The sequence below is a fragment of the Podarcis liolepis genome (assembly GCF_965112155.1).
Source record: "Podarcis liolepis genome assembly, chromosome: 6".
NCBI classification, from domain to species: domain Eukaryota; kingdom Metazoa; phylum Chordata; class Lepidosauria; order Squamata; family Lacertidae; genus Podarcis; species Podarcis liolepis.
In genome coordinates this window covers 19,094,286-19,118,843 of record NC_139559.1, presented here as the reverse complement: position 1 = coordinate 19,118,843, position 24,558 = coordinate 19,094,286, and the positions used below count along the sequence as shown (strand labels likewise).

The 24,558-nt window shown below is 44.5% G+C and overlaps 1 protein-coding gene across 4 annotated transcripts in view; it reads right to left on the bottom strand.

Annotated features, from left to right (window-relative positions):
- Positions 1 to 24,558, bottom strand: part of RIPOR3 (RIPOR family member 3) — a 105,894-nt gene that overhangs the window by 36,900 nt on the left and 44,436 nt on the right. For all 4 annotated transcript variants that reach the window (XR_014527283.1, XR_014527284.1, XR_014527285.1 and 1 more), the window contains exons 2-10: positions 21,664 to 21,791; positions 14,640 to 14,786; positions 10,966 to 11,044; positions 9,693 to 9,716; positions 7,580 to 7,633; positions 5,013 to 5,162; positions 3,946 to 4,009; positions 2,798 to 2,841; positions 1,492 to 1,617 (exon numbers count right to left, since the gene is read on the bottom strand). Coding sequence is in view for 1 of the 4 variants with exons in the window: in XM_083508000.1 (XP_083364126.1) it covers positions 1,492 to 1,617; positions 2,798 to 2,841; positions 3,946 to 4,009; positions 5,013 to 5,162; positions 7,580 to 7,633; positions 9,693 to 9,716; positions 10,966 to 11,044; positions 14,640 to 14,786; positions 21,664 to 21,764 (789 nt within the window). In the remaining 3 variants the exon portion in view is untranslated. The remainder of the gene's footprint in view (positions 1 to 1,491; positions 1,618 to 2,797; positions 2,842 to 3,945; positions 4,010 to 5,012; positions 5,163 to 7,579; positions 7,634 to 9,692; positions 9,717 to 10,965; positions 11,045 to 14,639; positions 14,787 to 21,663; positions 21,792 to 24,558) is intronic.

Sequence of the window (24,558 nt, the reverse complement as noted above, 5' to 3'; positions counted from 1 at the left end):
AAAAAAAAAAAAAATAGCGATAAGAAAGCCAGCACACTTATCTTTAAGGTACGTGTGGTTTTAATTTTTGGCAAACAAGATTTCAAACAAAAACTCACTAACTTTTAACAGCATGAAAAACATGGTCCACCATCACGTTCATGGCGCGCTGGCTGCTGGAGCCTTGGTCACCTCCACCCACCCGGTGCCTGTTCCACGCTCCTCTGTGGAGCCAATAGCAAGACCCGCCCTGGACGCCGGGGAAGCTTTTCTCTTGCGCTGCCAGCCATGGCCCCAGGGAATCCTCCCACCGCCGCAGCCTTAGCACCTCCACGTTTGCCCCAGTGCATCCCCTGCGATTGTGAATATGCTGACCGAAGCAGCCTTTGGAATCGGAGGCCCAGGCCAAGTGGCCCATATGGGCCCCCCCCCCTTGTCTGGGCCTGCATATGAATGCACCCCAACATGGTTAAAATGTTATGGGCTAAAGAAAGCAAGAAAATCTTAAAACGTGTGGGACTGAGCTCTGCCAACGGCACAAAAGCCAAGTCTATCGCTTCTTCATTGAATCTGGAGATGACTCATCTTCACTGGCAAAGTGCAAGACTCACATGTTTTCTCACAGTGTTTGCACAGTGCATCTCAATTAACCTCTCAACACGGAGTGAGCAGGGGAGGCAGCAAATAAAGGAACATTTTAAACACATTCCAAAAGCTCTGCTGGAGAGGGATCAGGAATTCCTCTCAATGAGACTCTACCCATCTCCAGCACTCTCACTGCCAGCAAATAAGGAGTGTTGCAACAGTTCTTTCAGAGAGTTTGAAAGCTCCAAGTGGACTGTCATTTCAGAGAACAGCGCATTTCAGAAAGAGTCAAATTCAGAGCTTTGACGTGTGGGAAGCTGGTTTCAAAACAACGTTGAGTAAGGTGAGTCCCTCACTCGGTTTGATTGGCTCACAGTAACTCATCACAAAAGAGAGGTTCACTGCATGTTGGATAACTTGCAGGTGTGTTGACAGGTGGCAGCTGTGTGAACCTGCATGCAAGCTTGTCAGAAGTACAGTTCTGGTCAGATGACTGGACCGCTTCCTGCCACTAGTTCCTACTCACCAATTCAAACTCGACTGACAAGAAGATCTGCCAGTTTACTCTGATGCCATACACCCCTCAAAGTGCCATGTCATTGTGTCATTGATGGATCCAGTGCTGGAGTCCCTCAGTCCTACATCAAATATTCATGTTCATTGCATCCCAGTCTTAAATACAGGCTCTCCAGTCCGTTCTTTGATCACTAAGCACCAGAATTTCAAGATTCGGATGTATCATACCAAAGTTGCCACACAGAAGAAATAAAATGTTGAGGAAAGGCAAGGAAGTGAAGCTATGGCTGGTTCAAAGAAGCTAACATTTGGGCCTTCAGCAAACAGTTATGAAATTTGCTTCAGGAGCTTTAGGGAGAAACATGAAGCAGGCAGCTGCCTTTGCTAGCAAGAGTCAACACGTGCCGTTACCTTGATTTCAAACTTCTCATGAAGGTTGGGTATGAAAACTTTTTCCTCCTCATCCCAAGTTTGACTGTCGTCCGTCAGAATTCGGCCTTTCAGTTTCCACTTTTGGCGCCCCAGCCGTACAAACACCTAAAAAACAAAACCCAAGGTTTTGGAGGAACATGCATTTTGACTTAATTTGTGGGATCTCAAAAGATTGATAAGAAGAGCCTTACTGGATCAGGCCAAAGGCTGAGGGTCACTTAGTCCAACCCCTGAACTAATGCAGGAATCTTTTGCCCAACGTGTGGCTCAAACCCCCAACCCTGAGATTAAGAGCCTCGTGCTCTACCGACTGAGCTATCCAAGTCACATAAACGCATGCATACCTTTAAACATATAATCCAAGTTTCATCAAACCATCATGAATTAGGTAAGCACACAGGAGGCAATTCCCAGCCATGTGAAGTGCTGAACAAGAAACCATTTTAACTATTAAAATATGCAAATATGCTATGTCTTATTTGCATATTATATGAGTTGGTATGCTTTCTCTTTCTTCTATCCAACCAGAGGCAACAACCTAATTCAGCATTCTGGAGGCTCAATCCATCTCCACAGCATCCTAGATTTCTTTTTATATGGACATAGGAAGCTACTCTGTACCAACTCAAATGAGGGGTTGTCTAGATCAGTCTTCCATGCACCATAAATAGGGGGGCATGTGCAGTGGCGTAGCGTGGGTTGTCAGCACCCGGGGCAAGGCAAGTAATTTGCACCCCCTAACCCATGGATTTGCGCCCCCTAACCCGTGGATTTGCGCCCCCTAACCCTAACCCCCAGATGTTGCGGCCGGTGCGGCCGGCCCCCCCTGCACCCCCCATGCTACGCCACTGGGCATGTGGCCCTCCAGATGTTGCTCAACTCCCAGCTCCCATCATCCTCCGTCTGCACAGCTAATGGTCAGGGAGCCCAGCAAGACCTGGAGAGTTGCAGGATCCCATTGCTTATCTACACCAATGGACCGAATCTCTCCAGGATGTCAGACTGGAGTTGACAGCCTTACTTGGGGATGCTAAGGATGGAACGTGGAGTTGTTTGCGAACAAAGCATGTGCCTTACTATGTAGGTAAGGGCTGTAGCAGAAGCTCCACAGGTTCAATCCCTGGTATCTCCAGGTAGGACTGGGAGAGATGCTTGTCTGAATCACAGGAAGACCAGTGCCAATCAGTGTAGACAATACTGAATTGGTCTGGCTTCCTGCCACTGAGCTGAAGCCCTTCTGCCACCTTCAAGCAACTTCTTGCAATCGGACTACTAAATACTATACCTCATACTGGTCCCCTGGGCAGAGACGTGCATATCCCACTAACCCTGGAAAGAAGCACAGAAGGAATTTCATCAACTCAGAGAACAGAAGCCGTTAACGTAAATTGTTAGAGATCTCAAAACAGTTCTGGTTACCGTCCCTTCAAGTAAATGCCACAAGGAAGATTTATGGGTGAGCAAATCTCTTGGGATGGGGAGGTGGTGGCAAGGTTTGTTTTTAAATAAACTATATCCAGCAGATAATTGCTACGGATGTAAATAACTCCAGAGCACAGACCAGACTTGCTTATACGGGACAACCTCTTGAGAGAACAAATGAGGGTCAGAAAACAGCACTACAGAGAGAGCTGCATATATGTTCAAATGACATTTTATTTTAAATGAAAAGCAGCCACTGCAAGCTGCAATGAAGACAAGAAGAAGAGTCTTTAGGGAGTATGTTCTTAACCCTTCTCCTGCCATCCCTTTTCCTTTGCCAAAATCATACCCTCTTCTAAAAGAAGTGGCTGCTTTTCATTTTTTTAAATAGTCAGCAAGAAGTTACATGCATCTCTCTGTAGCATGTCGTCTTCAGCTACTCACTTTCAACTGGTCCTTTACACAAAAGAAGGATAAGGATACAAGGGTGCTTTGAACACTCTAAAGCACTGGTAACCAGCTAACCATCAAAGCCACCCATTTCAAACCACGTGAGCAAATAAATATGTTTCACTTGGCATCATGGTGCCCTCAAGTGATTGGCAGGTGGGCAGTGCAAATCATGGAAGTTGGAGGACCAAAGCATTCAGCCTACCAGCCAGAAACTGTTTCCCATCTCTGCTCTAAACCACTGTATATGATTATTACATGGTAGCAATTTACTATTAGAACCACCAAAAGTGGGTTGGCTTCTTGATTCTGAAGATGTCTGATGCTATTCAGTTACTGGCAGAAGACTCAATGGAAGTTTCATAAGAACCTGTGCCTCATCCCAAACTCCCTGGCAACATCTATAGTGAAAAACTAATGGCTGGTTTGAGAACCACACCGGTTTATTCTCAAGGGGGCAGTAGTAGAAAAGAGAAGCAATGCAACAATTCTGTTCTTGAATCCAGGATTTGTTCTTCATGCCCAGTGATGCCAAACCCCTAAGTAAAAAGTTCGGTTTACCTTTCATCTTCAGGTGAAACTCTCCCAAATGCACCTCAAGGGTACCCTCTATCAGACACATATCCTGAAAGAAAGAAAATGGCACTGAGCACAAGTTAGCATTTCAGAGTGATGGTCAAATATTTGCGCTAGGCACCAATTAGCACAAGCGCAACAGGATCTCCCCCATTCTCTCCCCTCCTGTAACCCACTGCCCCTCAGTCTTCTCCGGGTGGTTGGAAGAATTGTTGCACTGATGAAATGGTCTCCTGAATGCCCCGTTAAATGCAACCCAAAATGACCAACATGCATTGGCTTCTTTCTGCCTGTTAAGTTACTTGTTGGACTCATCCCAGCATAGACATGGATGGAAAAGGCAAGAGCTGGCAGATTTACAGCCTACAAAGAAAATCTTTCCTGGAAGTAGTTAAGCAAGTTCATTACCATTTCACATACCGCAATGCAAGCCATGCAAAAAGGAATTGTGAAAAATAAATAAAATCCCTGGACATTTAAAAGGGGGTGGGATCTTCTTCAGGTAAGCTTGCAACTCCTTTATTATGGTTCCCCAGAAATGCTTCCTGTGTTTCATCTGCTTACAACAGACAGAATTTGGAAAAGAGTCCTAAATTCAGCTAAGAGGAGATTCACACCACAGATTCAAATTTTTAATGGTAATTATGTCTCCCCCCGAGGACCTTGCAAGCTGCAGTTCCGCAGAGAGGGAGACTAGGGATCTCTGGCACAATTCTTAGCCTGTTTACCAAGATGCAGCTCCCGCGATTTTGTGGGGAAGCCATGAAAATTAGACTGGTAGAAAAGAAACATACATTAGTACACCTTCATATTGTCCTCGGCAAAATTAATACTGAACACGTTGCAAACTCGCCAGCATCAAGCCGATAAGAGTGATGTAATCACACATTTCAGAGCATCCTCATTAGGCGGCACAGAATATAAATGTAATAAGTGCTCTCCAGACAGATTTTACAAGGGTGACATTCAAGAACAGTCAATGTCAACGTTAAAATAAAACACACAAAAACCTGTGGATTACGAAGAATTGATAGATACAAAAGTAATTGTACCTCTGTGCATTCTTGAAGGTTTTTATAAAGTTCCACCAGGCTCTCTCTCGATGCTTTTGTGGACGGAGACATGGAAAAGGCATGTTTCATATTTGAAGCACCATCTCGCAACCTGCACTGAATGCTGTAAGCTTCATATAATTCATCTACCTTTTTAAAAAAGAGGGGGAAGAAAGGTAAAAAGATTGGAATTCATTCCAACAATGCTTGATGCCTTACAGTTATCATGCTTTTGAATGCAAAAAGTCCAAGTCTCTGGTCTACCCAGATAAAGCTGTGAATGTCGCCTGCTTGAAACCTTACAGAACCACTGCCAGCCAGCACAGCTTCTTATGTTCCCAGAGCTCATATATGGAAATATTGCAAGTAAAAACATTCTTATACACATTCTTATAAAACCAATTGTTTTATAAGAATGGAGTTTTTCTTCAAAAGTTTACAATCCAAGGTACTCTCTGAATTGCAGTGTTCAGCATGCGCTCTCTTCAACAAAAACCAATGGGAGCTGAAAGTATTGTCTTTGGCTTGATCATACTCAGTGAAATCAAGTAGGAAAAGTCAAGATCGGGTCTTGTTGAATACTTGAGGCTGATGGGTGTCCAATAACAATTGCAGGGGGTGCACAGGTTAGTCACCCTTGATCCACTCCAGTGCTTCCCAAACTTGGGTTTCCAGCTGTTTTTGGACTACAACTCCCATCATCCCTAGCTAGCAGGACCAGTGGTCAGGGATGATGGGAACTGTAATCCAGAAACAGCTGGAGACCCAAGTTTGGGAAACACTGGTCTACTCCATCAGTGTTACTAAGGTTTCAGGCAGAGACCCTACCCAAGGTCTTTAAAGCTGGAAATGGTACGGATGGAACCTGAGGCATGATGAATGTTTTGCAACTGAGCTGGGACACTTCTGCAATCTAACTACCCGCTTTCTTGTGGCAAAAGAAATCTGCAAAGGCCTTGGCTCATGCTATTCATTGGGAGAACACCAAAGTCCAAGGTTCAGTCCATCTTGCCAGGCACAGAGCAGCCTTCACCAAACGCCAGTGTTTTGGGCTACAACTCCCATCAACCCTAGAAAGCACGCCAAGCTGGATAGACAGGAGCTGTATTCCAGAGACACCTGGTTGGCAAGGCAGATGTGGAGCACAGGACAATGTGGGAAAATCCTGGGAGGTTGGTTGACTGAGGAGAGGGCAATTTGCCTAAAGAAACCTGACCTACTGTCCACATTCAAATCCAACTCAGGCACCCACAAACAAAGCCTGTTTTCAGAGCTGTGGCAATAAGGAGGGATTAATCTGACATGTAACAGGATGCTATACCCACTGTAAAATTTGAGTGCATATGGCAGTAATGAAAATGCTTATGCCAAAGAGGAACAACTGTACCACTGTAATGTGCAACCTTAAAGCACAGTTTGCTCTAATTTTAAGGCCAATAAAATCCATAAACCCTTAATGAAGGCATACCCCTCATTCAAGCCAACAAAAGCACCAATGGGTAATTCTGCACAAAATATTTTAAAATCCTTTATTTGGCTTTCTAAAGTAGTCAGACAAAGGGGGGTCTGCTGAGCACCACTTAAACCTACCGGGTCCTGTCTCTAAGAGTTAAGGGCATTTGATTCCTTTTGATGTCAGGCACAATCCTGCTCATGACACGCAACAATTCTTTGCATGACAGATGAACTTGGCATGATGCCATGCTGCTGCTTTTGTGCCTCTTTACAAGAATATTTAGTCTCGGCACCACCGAGTGGAAGCCATCAAAGTGCTGCAAAGTGCAATGGCCAACACAGTTATTGAAAGAGACCTTTTCTTCCTCAGATTACTTCATCAGAGTCAATGCAGCGAGTATATCCAAAAGACAACGAAATGTTTACATGAAATCAGAGCAAGTCAAACCCAGATCTCAACAGAAAAGGTTTCTGCTGTTAACTGAATAGTGGAGGAGGAAGAAGAAGAAGAGGAGTTTGGATTTGATATCCCGCTTTATCACTACCCGAAGGAGTCTCTGAGCGGCTAACATTCTCCTTTCCCTTCCTCCCAGTGGAGGATGATATACTTTTAACATTTATTCTTGGCTGACTATAATAGGACGGGAGCAATCTCTTGGCCTTGAATTAGACTAGTCCTCATGAACTAGTCACGAACCCAGCAAAATAGAGAGAGGAATATATATATTTCTGTGGTTTGGGGATTTCCTGGCACAAGAGCAATAGCCCGCCTTCTTTTAGCTGTCATGCAGATAATCATGGCTCCTTCCTTCCCTTCTCTCCGACCTCAAGCAGTTTTGCTTTCTTCCAAATATGCTGGCAGGGCATACAAACTGGTTCTACAGGCTAAACCTGGGCTGCGCTCAGTAATCACTCTGCATGGAGGCACCGCAAAAGAAAAAAAGAAAAGAAAAAAAGGTCTCCTCCTTTTGCAAAGAGAGCTATTGTGGCTTTAGAAAGCACCTAATGTGATTTGCCTTCAAACAGACTATGGCAAAAAGTATTTTTTTTCCTGCCCTACATTTGTTTATATCATGGCATTCACCTTGCAGACAGAGAATATAAGCCCTTACCTTGCTTATATGAAATTCCAGTTTCCTGATATACCTTTCGACGGAGCGGATTTGCTTTTAAGGGAGGGACAAAAAGACGTGCAAGAGGTTATTTATACATCACCAAACACTGCACCGCTGGGAAAGAATTAAACTCGTTACCATGAGACATTGCCTAAACATGTGTTGTTGTTTTAAGAAGACTACGATGAACCAGTATTGGCATACCAATGAGGACTAACTGCATCCAAATTTTCGGTCACTACCACTGTCATCTGTACCAAGCGAGGTTTTATTTTAATTTTTTAAAATCTTTGTCACCTTTCCACCACATAGCCGATCGACTCAGCCTGACAACTAAAGCAACACCGCTTAAAAACTGAAGTGCCAAAGAGAGATAGGAAAAAGCTACAGGTTCTTTCTTCAGAAAGAAGCTGAAGGCAAATGTTTCCCCTTGGACTGGTTGTAGGGTAGGGCCCCATTCACTTCAATGGACTGGCCTCCAGTGTGTAGAAGAAATGCAAGATTCTGAAATAATCAGAATTGTACAGTTGGAAGGGCTTGCCGATCAGAAGGTCGGCAGTTCAAATTCCCGTGACAGGGTGAGCTCCCGTTGCTCAGTCCCTGCTCCTGCCAACCTAGCAGTTCAAAAGCACGTCAAAGTGCAAGTAGATAAATAGGTACCACTCTGGTGGAAAAGTAAACGGCGTTTCCGTGCGCTGCTCTGGCTCACCAGAAGCAGCTTAGTCATGCTGGCCACATGACCCGGAAGCTGTACGCCGGCTCCCTCGGTCAATAAAGTGAGATGAGCGCCGCAACCCCAGAGTCAGTCACAACTGGACCTAACGGTCAGGGGTCCCTTTACCTTTACCTTTACAGTTGGAGTCTAGTTCAACCCCCTGCAATGCAGGAATATGCAGCTGTCCCACACGGGGATGAATCCTGCAAACTTGGCATTATCAGCACCACACTCTAAGCCACTGAGCTATAAACAAAGTTAATGAAGCAGTAGCATCAGTGTTCAAAATTCCCATTGTCCTAGGCGCATTTTGCAACAGGGAATTTCATTAGTGCAAGCCGTTTCTGAGCTCTGGGCACAGTACTGCGCCTAAGATTTCAGATTAAAAGTGCAGAGTGGAAGGAAAGGAGGGCCTTTTTCTGCCTCCCCACTTCCAGCTACTCTCTGAAGACTGGAGAAGAGACCCTCTTAAGAATTTTAGGAGGGTGGGCAGGGGAAGGACTAGACCATGTGAAAAATGAACATAACATTTTAGCTGCAGTTCATTCATTTTCAGCTTTGTATTCTTTTTATTAAAAAAGCACCTAGCCATTTCATTGTTGCGCCCATAACCTAGGTTTAAGGTGCCATTTAGCTCCTCGCTTTCATATTTCAGTTTCTAACACTGAGTAGCATTGACAATTACTAAAAGATGAAGCATAACAGCTATAAAAGCTTAGCAAAGCAACTAATTTTTTTTATAACAGAATTCGGGGGGGGGGATACTTTGGGAAAGATGGATTTTTAAAGCCTGCTAAAAAATCCATAGAGTATAGACATACTCTCCCACAGTTTGACTTTACCCTCAATGGCACATTCTTCCATTGCTCTCCAGACAGACAGATGCCAACAATCATCTAGGCATGCACATTGCACACTTCAGAGAAGAGAGAGCTCCACTGTCTGAGAGCCACCACAAAGAAGGCCCTGTCAGATCAGAATTACTGACCCCTGCATACAGATAGGTTCCAGAAGTTGGTACTTTAGATGCAGGCTTGTGGGATCTCCTTTGCATTCTTGCTCATGCTCCAAGGAGCACCAACCAGAATCTCTCACTTGCCAAGGCCCAGCCTTCATGCCACTAGAGTTCTCCAATGTTCATAAGCATTCAAGCAAATATTCGGGGGTAGTCAGGGAGAGTAAGGTCTGTCAATGGTTTTAAATATGGCTCTTTGACCTTGTGCTGCTTGCAGTGCACACATGCTCAGTCACCTTAAGCCAATTTTCATAATCATTAATAATATTTTTATGCTACTAAATATGCAAAAATCCATAAATAGCTTACATCAAACACAATAAGCTTGATTTTTAAAAAACAAAGAAAAGTAAAACAGAATCCATCAACACATTTCTTACCTTATCCAAATCATAGTAGAAAGCCTGAAAGAGAAATGTGCTAAATTTTAGCATACAGATTACTACATCCACAATCATACAGTGCAGTGCTAGAAAAGAGTTATATATATATATATATGGGGGGGGGGTGTTAGGAAAAAAAAGATGCTGGTACTCACCATGAAGTTGTTACAGTAACTGCCACACTTTTAACATTTTGGGGAGGGTAGTTGTTGCTGGTACTGTAAACCTTTGAGTACCCCCAGAAAAAAGTTCTGGTTTTATTGTTTCAATATATTGTTTTTATGTAGAAGTCTGCTCCTCCTCCTTGTGTTCCAGAGTTCTCAGCATCTTAATTGCAAGAGGGTGTTTTTTTGCTTTTATTAGCTGTGTGGTCCAGGTGGGCTTGAATGAAAGCTTTCACCGCCACAGCAGTGAGAAACCTCTGGCCTCCATCCCAAGAGCCACATGGTCTGGAAGATGTCCACAAAGAACCCATTTTTTGTCTGAGCTCAGTGGGTCCTTTGAAGGGAGCAAGGAGAAGTTCTTCTGTCCAAAGGGCTGTACTGTTTTTTTTTTTTGTTTTTTTTTTTGAAGGCAGGGTTGTTGCAGCTCTACAAGCTATTTTTACTAGTAAGGTAAAGGTAAAGGGACCCCTGACAGTTAAGTCCAGTCGCAACCGTAAAGCTCATCTTGCTTTACAGGCCGAGGGAGCCGGCGTTTGTCTGCTCCACAGACAGTTTTTCTGGGCCACGTGGCCAGCATGACCAAGCCGCTTCTGGCGCAACAGAACACTGACACCAGAGCAGCGCACAGAAACACAGTTTACCTTCCCGCCGGAGTGGTACCTATTTATCTACTTGCACTTTGACGTGCTTTCAAACTGCTAAGTTGACAGGAGCTGGGACCGAGCAACGGGAGCTCACCCCGTCGCTGGGATTCGAACCGCCGACCTTTTGATTGGAAGCCCAAGGCTCAGTGGTTTAGACCACAGTGCCAGCAGGAGATAAAAAGGCTGGGCTCTGCAGAAATATATTTTGTCCTTCCTATGATTTAGGACTAAATTGGAGTGGGGCAACAGAAGATCCTTTCTGTTTAGATGTCGGTTTGGCCCGGTCATGTATAAAGCATGAAGTTAAGGCTCAATGTTTGGAACAAGTGGTGCATACAGCTCTGTGCCACCACAGATGTCAAGACCTAGTCCTATAAAAATATGGCAGACCACAGGTTCCCTACTCTTTGTTTACAGTGTCTACCAACAAATTATTGAAGTTAGAAAGAGAGAACAACTTACCAGCCGTGAGTTTCTTCTTGTATCTTTGTGGCATTCTGAGAGGTAATCTAGCTCAGCCTGATGCATTTCCAGATATTCACTACAGGAAGAGAAGAATCAGATGTGATTATTATAAAAGTAAAGGTAAAGGGACCCCTGACCATTAGGTCCAGTCGTGGACGACTCTGGGGTTGTGGCGCGCATCTCGCTTTATTGGCCGAGGGAGCCGGCGTACAGCTTCCAGGTCATGTGGCCAGCATGGCTAAGCCGCTTCTGGCGAACCAGAGCAGCACACAGAAATGCCGTTTACCTTCCCACCGGAGGGGTACCTATTTATCTACTTGCATTTGATGTGCTTTCAAACTGCTAGGTTGGCAGGAGCTAGGACCAAGCAACGGGAGCTCACCCGATCGCGGGGATTCGAACCACCAACCTTCTTATTGGCAAGTCCTGGGCTCTGTGGTTTAACCCACAGCACCACCCACTATGCATAAATCAGAGGGGAATGTTTTAGGGAAGTGGGAGATATGCAGGAGAGTATTGGGCATGGGAAGGTTACATCTTCATACACATGTATATACTTGCCCCCCCCCCAAGCAAAACATTAGGATCAGCTTAGAACAGATGTTTATAGAGTGAATTAAACATGCAAAATAATAATAATAATAAACTAAGCTTTTAAAAAAAGACCTTCAACCAGCTGTATTGCAACATTTTCAGCTTTTAATTAGAAATGCCAATAATCCTGGAATGAAGTGTTCTAATTGAATTGGCTAGCCTGAAGTAGGAACCCTTTCAAAGAAAAGGAGGAAAGTGTCCAGCCTCTGCTTAATTACTCTCCTCATTCTCCGATTCAAGCACATCTTCAAAGGAGGTTGATTGGTGGTTACTTTAACAGGTATTAATCACCTGATATCATTATGACATCCAGGTGATTGACAGGTGGGTAGTCTGGCCCACCTGTAAAAGTAGGCCTAGGAAGGATGGGGAGGGATCCAGATCCACTTCACCCACCACTGGAAAGATCCAGTTCTCCAGCCTTACTCTATGATAATCTATCTATCAACTATCTATCTATGTATCTATCTGTCTATCTATCGTTAACATGAAAGCCTCATTATTGCTTCATTCATTTGCCAAAGCAAGGAGGGTTCCCTGGCACTCAACAGATGTTGTCATTGCAATGCTGAATAAAGCCCTAGAACTTCACTCTCCCATTTTACCCCTCTTCTGCACCACTGCTCCCTGCTATTTTGGAGAGTCTGTGGAAATCAAGGGTATGAAATGGAGAATGCCTGTTGCCACTGAACAATTACCCTTCAGGGTTCTGGCCTCTTAGCTCCTGCTGGGTCCAGTGGGACACCCCCCCCCCAACACACAAAGAGTAGAAGTAATAGTTACAGACTCAAAACTCCATGTTAGCTCCCAGGGGGCAAAAACCTCCTAGGCTCACATTCCTCTAACTTTGTGAGTTAATTCAGACCAGACATGAATAACTCAATTTTCTCCTCTTGTATTTAAAAAAGGATGCAGTCAGTGCTTCTTTACAAGATGCAGAACCTAAACAGGTCAATGTGTTTATGTTAAGTAGCCTGTGCCTTTTCCAAGTTACTTTTGGGGGCATTTTCCCCTCCCTCTAACCATTGCAAAGACAGTCCCACCCATCCACCCGAGACACATTGTTCCTCCAGAATCCAGCCATTTGATCATCTGCCAGTTAACACAAGAACAGTGGTCTCCGAAGCTAGTTTAAATATTTCTGCACTCCAACCTCTAAAACGCGGCAGCGCAGTAAACTTACTGGAGCGAAAGGTTTGCTTGCTCTTATTTCATAAATTCCCAAGCCAAGCAAAGATAACACAAAACAAGTAGCTACCTGCATCAAAGGAAATTTATTATCCAAGAAAGACATTCAGGAGCTGAACAGCTAGCTATTTATTTATGATTTTGGCATATATATATATATGGGGGGTGTCAGCGTTTGTCAAATTAAAAGTATAAGGCATGGATCAGGGCAGCGCTACCTTTAATTATAACACAACAATCCTTTCCCTCAATGGATATTGGTGGCAAGAAGTTGGTAGAGCATGAGGCTCTTAATCTCACGGTTGTGAGTTCAAGCCCCACGTTGGACAAAAGATTCCTGCATTGCAGTGAGTTTGACCACAAGACCACCGTAGTCCTTTCCAACTCTAAAATTCTATGATTCTACCTTGTTGACTACTATCCGTTGGGCATTCTCCACATGGCTGAGTAATAATAATAATAATAAATGATAAATTTTTATTTATACCCCGCACTCCCTGGCCAGAGCCAGCCAGGCTCAGGGCGGCTAACACCAATAAAATTACAATAAAACATAATGTGGGGGGACAAACAAACAAAAACCAGTTTATTAAAATACGGGTTAAAATACATTTTAAATGGTCATGTGTACATTTTCTTGGTTCCACTGAACTCCCCAAGGCTCTTTCTTACCAGTAAGCAGGAACACCTCAAGGTGAGATGACTGCAAAAGGCTGTAAGTGGGACTGCTTTGAAGGGTGGTTTAGAAACTGCAGCTGGTGCAGAATCCTGACCGCTGACCAGAGCAAGACAGTCTGACCATAAAGCAGCTATCATGGCATGACCGCACTGGCTGCAAATTAGTTTCCAGGCCCAGTTCAAAATCTTGGATTTGATCTATAAAGTCTTCCACAGGGCCACAATACCAACTCTACAAGTCTATGAATCTATTGTTATGACCGTCTCTCCCCTCATGGTTCAAACTGGACCTTGCACTTGTCATCTGAGGCCTTTCTCCCTGAGAGAAGTATTGAGGACGACAGCATGAGAAAAAGCCTTCTCATTGGTGCCTCCCCATTTGCAGAATGTTCTCCCTAGGGATACATGGCTGGCACCATCACTATCTGTTTTTCGGTGCCAATTTTATTCACCCAGGCTTTTGGACCCTGATTTGAAGGGTAAATTATGCTTGCGGCCTCTTCTGCTGATCACCCTTTTTGTCGGGTGGGCTGAGCTATATCTGCCCTTTTTATAAATGTAAGCTTTTTACTTGCTTTTAATGTTTCTGCAAGTCTCTTTGAGTTACATTTGTGGAAAATATGACTAATAAATACAACAACAGACAAACAACATCCTCCTCAAACTTTGTCTCTCTTGCTGACTAGGCCAACTGCAAACAGTTACTCTTCAGACTCATGCATAATGTGATTAGCAGCTAGCATCCACCAGCCATGAATGCCCATTTAAGCAGACACGTTCCAGCTGTCTATACTGGTTGAGGAACCATATTCAGCTATTGTAAAAGTACCAAGAAAAGGCCCTGTAGAGCCCTGGAGCACAGGGTGAGTTATTTCCTTATGCTATACAACACTTTGCAGCTGATGAATAAATACTAATACAGAGAAGACAGTGAATAAATCCAAGACCCTTTTAGAATGTGGCTTTGAGGGGGGGGTGTTTATTGGGTTATTGCTTTTGGCTTGATTTTATATGTTGTGGTCTTGTTGTGAACTGCCCTGAGACCTCCAGGTATAGGGCGGTGTATAAGTTGAATAAATAATAATAATGATGATTAATAAATGCACTTAGCAGCAGCTGAGTAAATGCTAACACAGAGAAGACAGCAAATTCCAACATTCTAGTGTGATAAAAGGAATGGGCTGGGATGGGGAGAGAAGAGAAAGCCTTACTCGAGTCCTTTCTTCAAAGCTTCAAAAACTTTCTTCACTTGTTGTGGCTTGGGATCCCAGATGACCATCCCTTTCTGCAGAGAGGGATAGGTCTTGGCAGATTTCACTGACATTTTAGACCTCGTAGAACCTTTGCTGAGAGACTTCCTGCAGAAAGGGCAATTAAGAGAGAAAGGAGACCATGATGAATTTAAACAAGAACACAAATTGCTTGGCTTCACTGCCCATGATGAGGATGTAAGATTAGAAAGATGAGCCTAATTCCAAAACCTAATCCTCTGCATGGTAACTCAAAAATTAAATGCTACCCAGTCGAAGTGTGTTCTGGTTAGGAAGAGAACAGTGCTACCTTAACAAACACATCTCCCAAAACCAGCGCAGGGGAGAATCACATGCTGCCCATTGATTGCTTTTTACACATACCCTCCTGATACTCCTGTACCTCTGGAGCATTTAAACCAGGCTTCCTCAAACTCAGCCCTCCAGATGTTTTTGGCCTACAACTCCCATGATCCCTAGCTAGCAGGACCAGTGGTCAGGGGTGCTGGGGACTGTAGCCTCAAAACATCTGGAGGGCCGAGTTTGAGAAAGCCTGATTTAAACCTTCCTATCCTTGCCAGTTCTCCCCCAGAATTTTATTTATTTATTTGATAGAATTTTACACCATCCCTCCACAAAGGTTTCCTAGCTGGTTACAAGACCTACTGAAAGAGAAAACAGCAGTCAGAAGCAAGCAAGAAGCATTAAAACAAACAAACAAACAAAAAAGGCTGAGATGTTTTTATTTTATTTTATTTTTAAATAAATTGTTTCCCTGGAACAGAAGAATTAACAGTATTAGTAGAGTAACCATTTAAGCATTGACAAAGAGAAAGAGAATGATTCATTTATAAAAAAAAAGACAAAGGATGTATCCAATATTAGTCGTTCTTGGAATAAAGGTAAAGGGACCCCTGACAATTAGGTCCAGTCGTGGCCGACTCTGGGGTTGCAGCGCTCATCTGGCTTTATTGGCCGAGGGAGCTGGCGTACAGCTTCTGGGTCATGTGGCCAGCATGACTTAAGCCGCTTTTGGCGAACCAGAGCAGCACACGGAAATGCCATTTATCTACTTGCACTTGACGTGCTTTCGAACTGCTAGGTGGGCAGGTGCAGGGACCGAGCAACGGCAGCTCACCTCGTCGCGGGGATTTGAACTGCCGAACTTCTGATCGGCAAGTCCTAGGCTCTGTGGTTTAACCCACAGCACCACCCACGTCCCTCCTACTTAGAGTAGACCCATTCAAATTCATGGACATGGCTAACTTAAACCCAAAGGGTAGAGTTCAACATCATGCTATGACGAATGTTCCATCTTCGCAAACTTTACAGCTTGCCCAGCCTCTTTTCTCTCCCTGCCACGCAGTATGCAGGTCTGGGGTTCACCAACCCATACCCCTAGCCAATTTTGGGGGGCATGGGAAAGAAGAGGGGAGGAGCCCTGTTGAGCAAGCGAAAATCTCCAAATTTATTTATATACTGGCATCAGAATGGCTTCTAAACAGTTTTGCAAGTGTAAAACTAATTATAAGAGCATCCACACATAACCAAAATACACACATAATAAAAGCACCCATATTAAATTGGACACTGGAACAAACTCATTGAAACAGAGTAGCCACTGAAACTGTTAAAACAGCCATTAGATCTGGAGGTTCAAATCAGGAGAATGCTTGCCTAAACATGTTGCTGGACTTCCATTTCCCATTACCGCCAACCTTTGGCCATGCTGGCTGGGCCTGGCGGGAGATGGAGTCCCATCAACATCTGAAGGGCCACAGGTAACACACACCCTCAATCCGTGTATTAACCAGTGCCATTTGGTCTGTACCCTAACCAACGGCCACCTGGGAAGAATATACTAACCATGTCTGCTCAGAAGGAAGTCCTACTGAATTCAGCGGGGTTTATTCCCAAGTAGGTGGGGATAGGATTACAGCCTAACCTACTCTGGCGTTTCACTGCAATGTTAATGGATAATAACATCTGTTTCACTTACACAATGCACAGTTTCTTGACAGTAAGCCCCACTGAAGTCATTGAGACTACGTTGCATTAAACATAGTGGGCGGTACCCTACTAAGTCCTACTCAGAGCAGACCCAGCGGCGGAGCATATGCCCATGCTGCCCAGGGCAGGCGGGCACGCTCCCAAGGGGGGCGTGGTGCGGAAGGTGCCCTCCCGGGTACGGGATAGCTGCTCGGGTGCCTGGAGCAGTGAGCACGCCCTGCAGCCGGGGGCGGAGCAAACCGCCCATGGCGGACATTTGGCGCACGACCCACTCATAACTCCCAAGCTCCCCCAAGCTGTCAAAATGAAGGGGGAAGAGGAGAATGCTGCCAGCAAAGCGGAGCAGCGCCCTCCCTTACCCCGGCGGCTCAAGGTAGGCTTGGGAGTTGCGGGCAGGCGGTGCGCCAAATGTCACCCCCCTCAGTGAGGGCACCCGGTGTAGTCCGCCCCCACTGTCCCCCCTTCCTACGCAGACCCTGAGCAGACGCACTGAAATTAACAAACCTTAGTTAGTCATGTCCTCAGCTTCAATGGGGCGACTCTGAGTAGGACCACCATTAACTACCACTCAGAAGAATTAGGTTGTACACTATTTGTCTAGAGAGAAATTCAAAGAAAGAAAGAAAGAAAGAAAGAAAGAAAGAAAGAAAGAAAGAAAGAAAAGTCCCTATCATTCTCTCTACTTAAACAGTGAGTCATCTTACCTCTCTGTAAGATAAAGAAAACTAAATCTTTAAACCTCTGCCCTCCTTGCTAAACCAACTTATTTTTTGTTCCTCCTTTGGAACACAGGACAGGACAAGTTGCATTAATTTAAGAGTCCCACTTGGAACAAAAAAAAACTCAGTATCTTTTACAGAATAATACTATGTAGCTGTGTAAATACAAAGAACCACTGAACCACTGAGCATTGCTCACCTATCCCAGTAAAGGCAGTCCAGGGAATCTCTGTTGAAGGTGGTCTTTTTCTGACAGATTCCTGGCTAGTTTATCTCTCTTGGAATACTTGATGATTTGTACCTGACTTTTACTAACTCCCTTGTCCTTTAATCATTTATTTACTTTTCAGAAAGTCAAGCTCAGTAAATTCTTGCCTCCTTTAACATCATCCATTCTCTCCTTGCAATCAACTGGATTTCCACCCCACCTGTTAATAAACAAACAAACAAAGGCTGCAGCAGACACACCTGGCTAGTTCTATCAGCTGTTGTGAGAGTGGTGTCTTAGAGCTCAATCCTACCCATGCTTACTCAGAAGCAAGACCCACCATTTTCCAAGAAAGTACATTTACCATTGCAGCCTCAGGGCTCTTTCCAATGTCTGCTAGTGCAAGAACTCTTGGTTAGTGGATGGGTGAGTTTTAGGGTTGTGCAACAGAGAGATCCAGTGCAAAAGCTGCACTAGCGGAAACTCATTGTGTAAGCGATTACACAATCCATCGGGCAACTAAGTTATCAGCAAACTGCTTGTGCCCTTCTCTTACGTGGTAGCATTCTGCTGGTGCAAAACATTTTGCCAGCAGCAACATATATGCCACTTAGTGACTTTAATTTAGCACTACGTCAGATAAAACCCTCCGTTATATGCAGCAATTGATGTGTACCTAGAATTTGCCCTCTCTAGGAATGAATGAAGGTTATCTGACGAGAGGGATACTGTGATCCTATTAAAGCTTCCAGTCACTTACTTAAGAATCTCAGTGATGTATGCTTAGATCATACTGCAGTTCTCTGCCAAGATCAGAGTAATATCCATTGAACTCAGTGTGATTGTCTACTAAGTAAACATGCAGAGTCTGGACCTGCACAGTTCTAACCCCTGAAGACTGCTTTCGGCATAATCAGAAATCTTTGGGGGGCAGCCAGTTGAACCTTCATTATTTTGCATAACTATGTGGCAAAGCAAGGATCAGAAGTGGCTATGAGCTGACTCAACTGGCCTTAGTTTATGCCTTCTTCTAAAGCAGTAGTTCCCAAACTTGGGTCTCCAGCTGTTTTTGGACTACAACTCCCATCATCCCTGACCACTGGCCCCGCAAGCTAAGGATTATGGGAGTTGTAGTCCCAAAAACCACCACAGCTGGAAACACTGTTCTAAAGGTTTGGGAGCCCTTTTTGGACCTGGCCACCCTGCATTGGAAACAAGTCTCTAATCCAGCATTTGGCTTTAATTGCAAACTATGAAGCTGAGTTCACACTATGGGTGGAAAGCTCACGGGGTCCTCCATCTGTCTTCAACCTTATTATCAGAGCAGCAAATATCAACTTACTTATTATCTCCCACCTGCCATGGGACCCAAAGTTCTAAAGCAGTCACAGATCCAGTCACTGACCACACCCCTACCTGCTTAGCTTATGGGCCCTGGGACCTATTATCCTGACCTAGCAAAAATGATGCCTTATCAAAACACTCATCCAGGTGCGTTATCCTGTGATTTTCAACTTAAGCTAAAACAAGGACAGTTAAATGCAATGGAAGGGGGAATTCTTCCAAAAATTATTGTGGTCAAGACCCAATGCACTGTTAAACCTCCTTAAGAATGTTGATGTCAATTGGCTTCAGTGCCTTTTAAGACAGTGTTGGATTTTGGCCTGTATCTTGCAATGTTCAAGCTCCAAACTCCTTGTAGTTTGAGCGTCTGGCCATAAACATTGCCTACAAGTGGTGCAGAAATCATAAATAACAGCAGCATCTGTTTTCTGGAAGTCCTGAAGCCTACTCGTAGTGCAAGCCCTTCCTAGCTAAAATGGGACTTCGGTTTTGCAATCTCTCCACCACCCTGCAAAAGTACATAAAGACCTGATTGTTGTTGCTTTTAAAAATGCTTTACAACTGGATAGTAACTGGATAGCCTTTGGGGAAATGTAAACTCGCTTCTTTGGAGCATTCTTACTCTGCTGGAGGTGCTCTGGTCCTGGAAACAGCTGTTCGACTCCTTTCCCTGTAAGAACTCCCACTATGTACTGCAGTTTCAAATCTGTTTGTTCAATTGCCTGCTTGGTTTTCTTCTCCCTGCCCCCCCCCCCAAATCCCCGCCTTTTGAAGTTTAGACAACCAGCACAATGCAGAAAGGACTTGCTGGAGCTTGATATTGTTCAGGTTTTATAATGGAAGTGGAAATCCATGTACATTTATGGATGTATTTTGGGGTGAGTGTAATCAACCTAAGAGTCTGTCACCTTCTCCCATACAAATCTGCCACATTGGTGAGATCATCTTCAGAGGCCCTAGCAAATGGTAGCCAACACTCTATATGTTGTTGGACTCACCACAGCCATCATGACCAATGGTTAGAGATTATGGGAGTTGATGTACAAAAATATTTGGAAGGCACCATGCTGACTACCCAGTCCATATCCTCCCATCATCCAAAATCAGAGGTTATGAAACCCCTTCTCAAGGAAGATTATTTTCTGTTTAATGCTACATGAAAACTTTTAGATTTGCCCATGCCTTTTAGTTATATGTCTATCCTAGGAGAGGTTGTTAACTCAGTTTTTACTGTGTTTGCTTTTACTATATTCATATGACGATGATGATTGCTTTACTATACACCTTTAGGCATTCCTTTTTAACCAGGCCTTTAGCTGATTTGATTGACATCCTATGCCTTTTTAAAATGTGGTTCTTTGGGGGGAGGAGAGCGTTATTGTGGTTTTATATTTTGATTTTGTTCTGTGAACCTCCTTGACACCTCCGGGTATAGGGCGGCATATAAAGTCAATATATAATAATAAATTAATAATAATAATAATAATAATAATTTGTATACCGCCCCTCATATGCAGATCTCGTGACATAAAATGACAATATAAAAACCACAAAATAAGTACAGTGGCTCTCAAACGCCTTGGTACTCAAACAACTTGGAACCCAAATACTGCAAACCCGGAAGTAAGCGTTCCGGTTTGCGAACTTTTTTGCGAAATTTTTTCCGTTTTGAGTGTTACACTTCCATTTTGAGTGTTACGCTGATGTCTGCCTGTTTTTGCTATTTATTTTGCATTTTTGTTTTTGCAGCTCTTTTTGTTTTGTTTTTGCGACTGTGTGGAACCCAGTTCAACTACTGATTGATTGTGTGACTGCGGTAGACTGTTTATTGCTTTCATTTTAAAAGGCACTGGATGTCAATCTTGTAAGCCACTCTGAGAGTCATGGCCGGAGAGCAGCTGAAAAATATTTTAAACCAATTAAAATAGTACCTTCTCTGTGTTCAAACCCCTTCGCTCTCCCTCACATGCATCCATGCCTGCTCCACATACGTTCATTTGAGTACACAAGCGTCAGATGCAACACTCTAACACAACATTCAAGCACATAGGCCTCATTCAGTCATTGCAATAAGACTGGGTTTCTGGTTTAGTGGTTTGATAGGATCAAGGATCGTGGTCCTGCAAGCTTCCTGGATAATCCCACTTCACGATTCCTCTGGAGTGGGTTGGAGAAATAAACCAGGAAGCCTTGGCATCCAGTTATATCTGGGCCTGGGGATGGAGGAATCATTTTGCACCCTGCATGACCGTTAAGTACTCAGCTTGCATACCTGCAAGTATCTAAGTGGGGGAATAGCAGGGGGTTTCACATGAAAATGGCACATGGGCAAGAACTGAAACCCCAGGAACATTGGAAGATGCCCTGTACTGAGTCAGGACAGGTCACCCAAGCCCTTCATTGTCAACACTGGCTGGCAGCAGCTCTCCAGAATTTCAGACAGGGGTCTCAGTCCTACCTAGAGATGCCAGGGATTGATCCAGAAACCTTCTGCATGCATAGCAGATGTTCTACCACTAAGCTAGCCCTCCTTGCCCAGAGCTCTCAATCCAATTTGGGGAGCGGGAAAATGAGGAGCTACTAAAACAAATGCGATGGGAGAGCAGCTTCTGGCTTTGAATGGCTAGGTTGAGCCAAAATAACAAGACGCTAATAAGCGGAGGAAAAGAAAAAGGAACTTGTTGCTTGTAACTGTGCGACTCACATTAATTTTCGGCTCTGCGCGTTGCTGAACCCAGCAAAGGAGCAGCTCCTGCTGATCCTTCCCCCGTCAGCAGGGGAGTCAAATGTGAGCTTCACCGACATGGTTCCTGGTTAGCGGGTCTGTTGCCTCTGGAAATAAAAGGAGAAACAGATGAAATTAGACAGGAAGTACGGTAGATAAAATGCTCAGCTATTTGTACAGAACAAGGGGTTATTTTTTAAAAAAAACATCCTGCAGTCAGGATAGCTCAGTTGGTAGAGCATGAATCTTTTAAATCTCAGGGTTGCAGGTTCAAGCCCCGTATTGGGTGAAAGGTGCCCTGCACTGCAGGGGGTTGGACTAGATGACCCTCATGGTCCCTTCCAACTTTATGATTCTATTATTCTATGATACTACGTATCGATTGATATCATGTATTGTCCTTAAAAGGAGAATTGCAGGAGTATTGTGCAAAAGTTGGCTCGTGCATTGACTGCATTCCCATCGTCCCCCTACAGATCTGTCTGCTAAATGCATTTTCTACATTTCCCCGCCACAACAAACAACCCATTTAATACATCCTCCATTGTATCAGCAGCTGCACCAGCTAATCTGTTTTGCAAGCTGTAATTGTGTTGTTCCTCTGCTGCCTCAAGGAAACTGACAGTGCTTATAGTTGTGGATGATTTAGCAGTACAGTGGTACCTTGGTTTACGAACTTAATCTGTTCCAGAGGTCCATTCTTAAACCGAAACCGTTCTTAAACCAAGGCATGCTTTCCCTAATGAGGCCTTCCGCCGCCAGTGCCCTTCCACTGTTTGGATTCTGTTCTTAGACCGAGGTAAAGTTCTCAAACACTACTTCCAGTTTTGCGGAGTTTGTAAACCAAATCGTTCATAAACAGAACTGTTCTTAAACCAAGGTACCACTGTACTCAATCATTGCTGTACCAGGACGGTTGAGCAGTATGCAATTCACGTATAAAATAGGTGATGTGGAGAGAGCATTGGTCCAACTGGCTCAGGATGGCCTATGATGACAGGCAGTGATTCCCTGGGGAGAGTCAAGGACTGAACCTGGGACGTTCTCCATGCACATCATGTGCTCCACCACTGAGTTATGGCTTTTCTCCACATGCATGGTCTGGGTTGCACCACTTACTCTACAGCCCAACTCCTGTGCTGTACATTTGCTTGGAACAATGTAGCACCAAGCTACTGTTGTTGTTGCTGCTGCTGCTATTACCAAAATACACACACATACATGAGATCTCATTTCTGGGCAACTGTTCAGCTGCTCCAAGCTAGCATCCCTAGCAAAACAGAAGTCCCTGCCTCTCTTACAATTTCCAATCAATGGTCCAGCTGTCAAGGGAAGAAAGAGATGAAGTCAGACTATTCATCGGCACCAAAATACCCCTTCCCCCAGCATCAGCCTGGCAGCGCTTTGCATAATTCTGTAACTGGATCCACACCAACGGGCTTGCACAGACTTCCACTGAAAGTTACACTGGACTCTTGTTTGTTTTTCCAGAAGTTGCCCGATATAGCTTTACCAGGATCAAAATCTTGGTCGCTGGCAGGCTTTTGCTCCCAAAGCACAACATTGCCTCTCGTTAATTAATCTAACTCAGGTCATGTTGGCTTCCCCCAACAAACGTGGTTTCCTTTGGCTGCTGCTTCTGTTCCCATCATCACTCACTCCCTTTTGTTCCTTGGGGGAATCCGGATTCCCAGTGCTGCATGTGCGTAGAATTTAGAGCCACGTCTTAAAATGCAACATACATGTAAATTCAGTCCATTGCAGTGAAAGGATGACAATGAAGATCTCTCTCTCTCTCTCTCTCTCTCTCTCTCTCTCACACACACACACACACACACACACACACACAGCTGAACTACAAAGTAAGCAACAAATCTAAATGTTTGCCTTTAAAAAAGAATTGTGAGGCACCCAGATCCTGCCACTCATTCCAAGCAGAGCTCCCATTCACATCCGGAAGAGAACTTCTCTAACTTCCAGACAAAATGCCTTTTTGAATGCTATTAGCAATTGTGTAGATGGGCTTTCAAGGAGGAAACAGCATGTGCAGGGGGCCTGAACTGAATGGAGACTTTGGGCAGTGGCCAGGGGTGGGCAGAGAAGAGCTTTAACCTCCCTCCCACCCTGTTGCAGTCAAATCTGCTACCCCCATGCCCGCTATTTAAACCTGGCATGGGGGAGCTCCCATTGGCAACTGCTATAAAAATGAAACATTCGCATGAGTAGTCTGAATAGGGTTTAAGTTTAAATGGTCCTGGACCCCCATATTGTACCATCCAGCTGCCTCTACTCAGCAGTCATCCAATGTCAGGCTCTCAACAGAAAGTGAATGTGCTGATCTATATAGTGACCACAACCATTTTCACCACAAGTCAGCACTTTGTTGCACATATTTGTATAGAATGTGTCATTTCCCCCAAGGGGACTCAGTTGTTTCACCTGTGCGGAAATTCTAATGATCTCCAGAGCTCAACATGATCAATAGATTGGTGATCCACTGACCTGGTTTGGCTGGCAGGATAAAAGGTAAAGGAGCCCCAGACTGTTAGGTCCAGTCAAAGGTGACTATGGGGTTGCGGCGCTCATCTTGCTTTCAGGGTGAGGGAGCCAGTTTTGGCCACAGACAGCTTTCCAGGTCATGTGGTCAGCATGACTAAACCGCTTCTGGCACAACGGGACACTGTGACGGAAGCCAGAACATACGGAAACACCATTTACCTTCCCGCCACAGCGGTGCCTATTTATCTACTTGCACTTTGACATGCTTTCGAACTGCTAGGTTGGCAGGAGCTGAAATAGAGCAACGGGAGCTCACCCCGTCGCGGGGATTCGAACCGCCAACCTTCTGATCGGCAAGCCCAAGAGGCTCAGTGG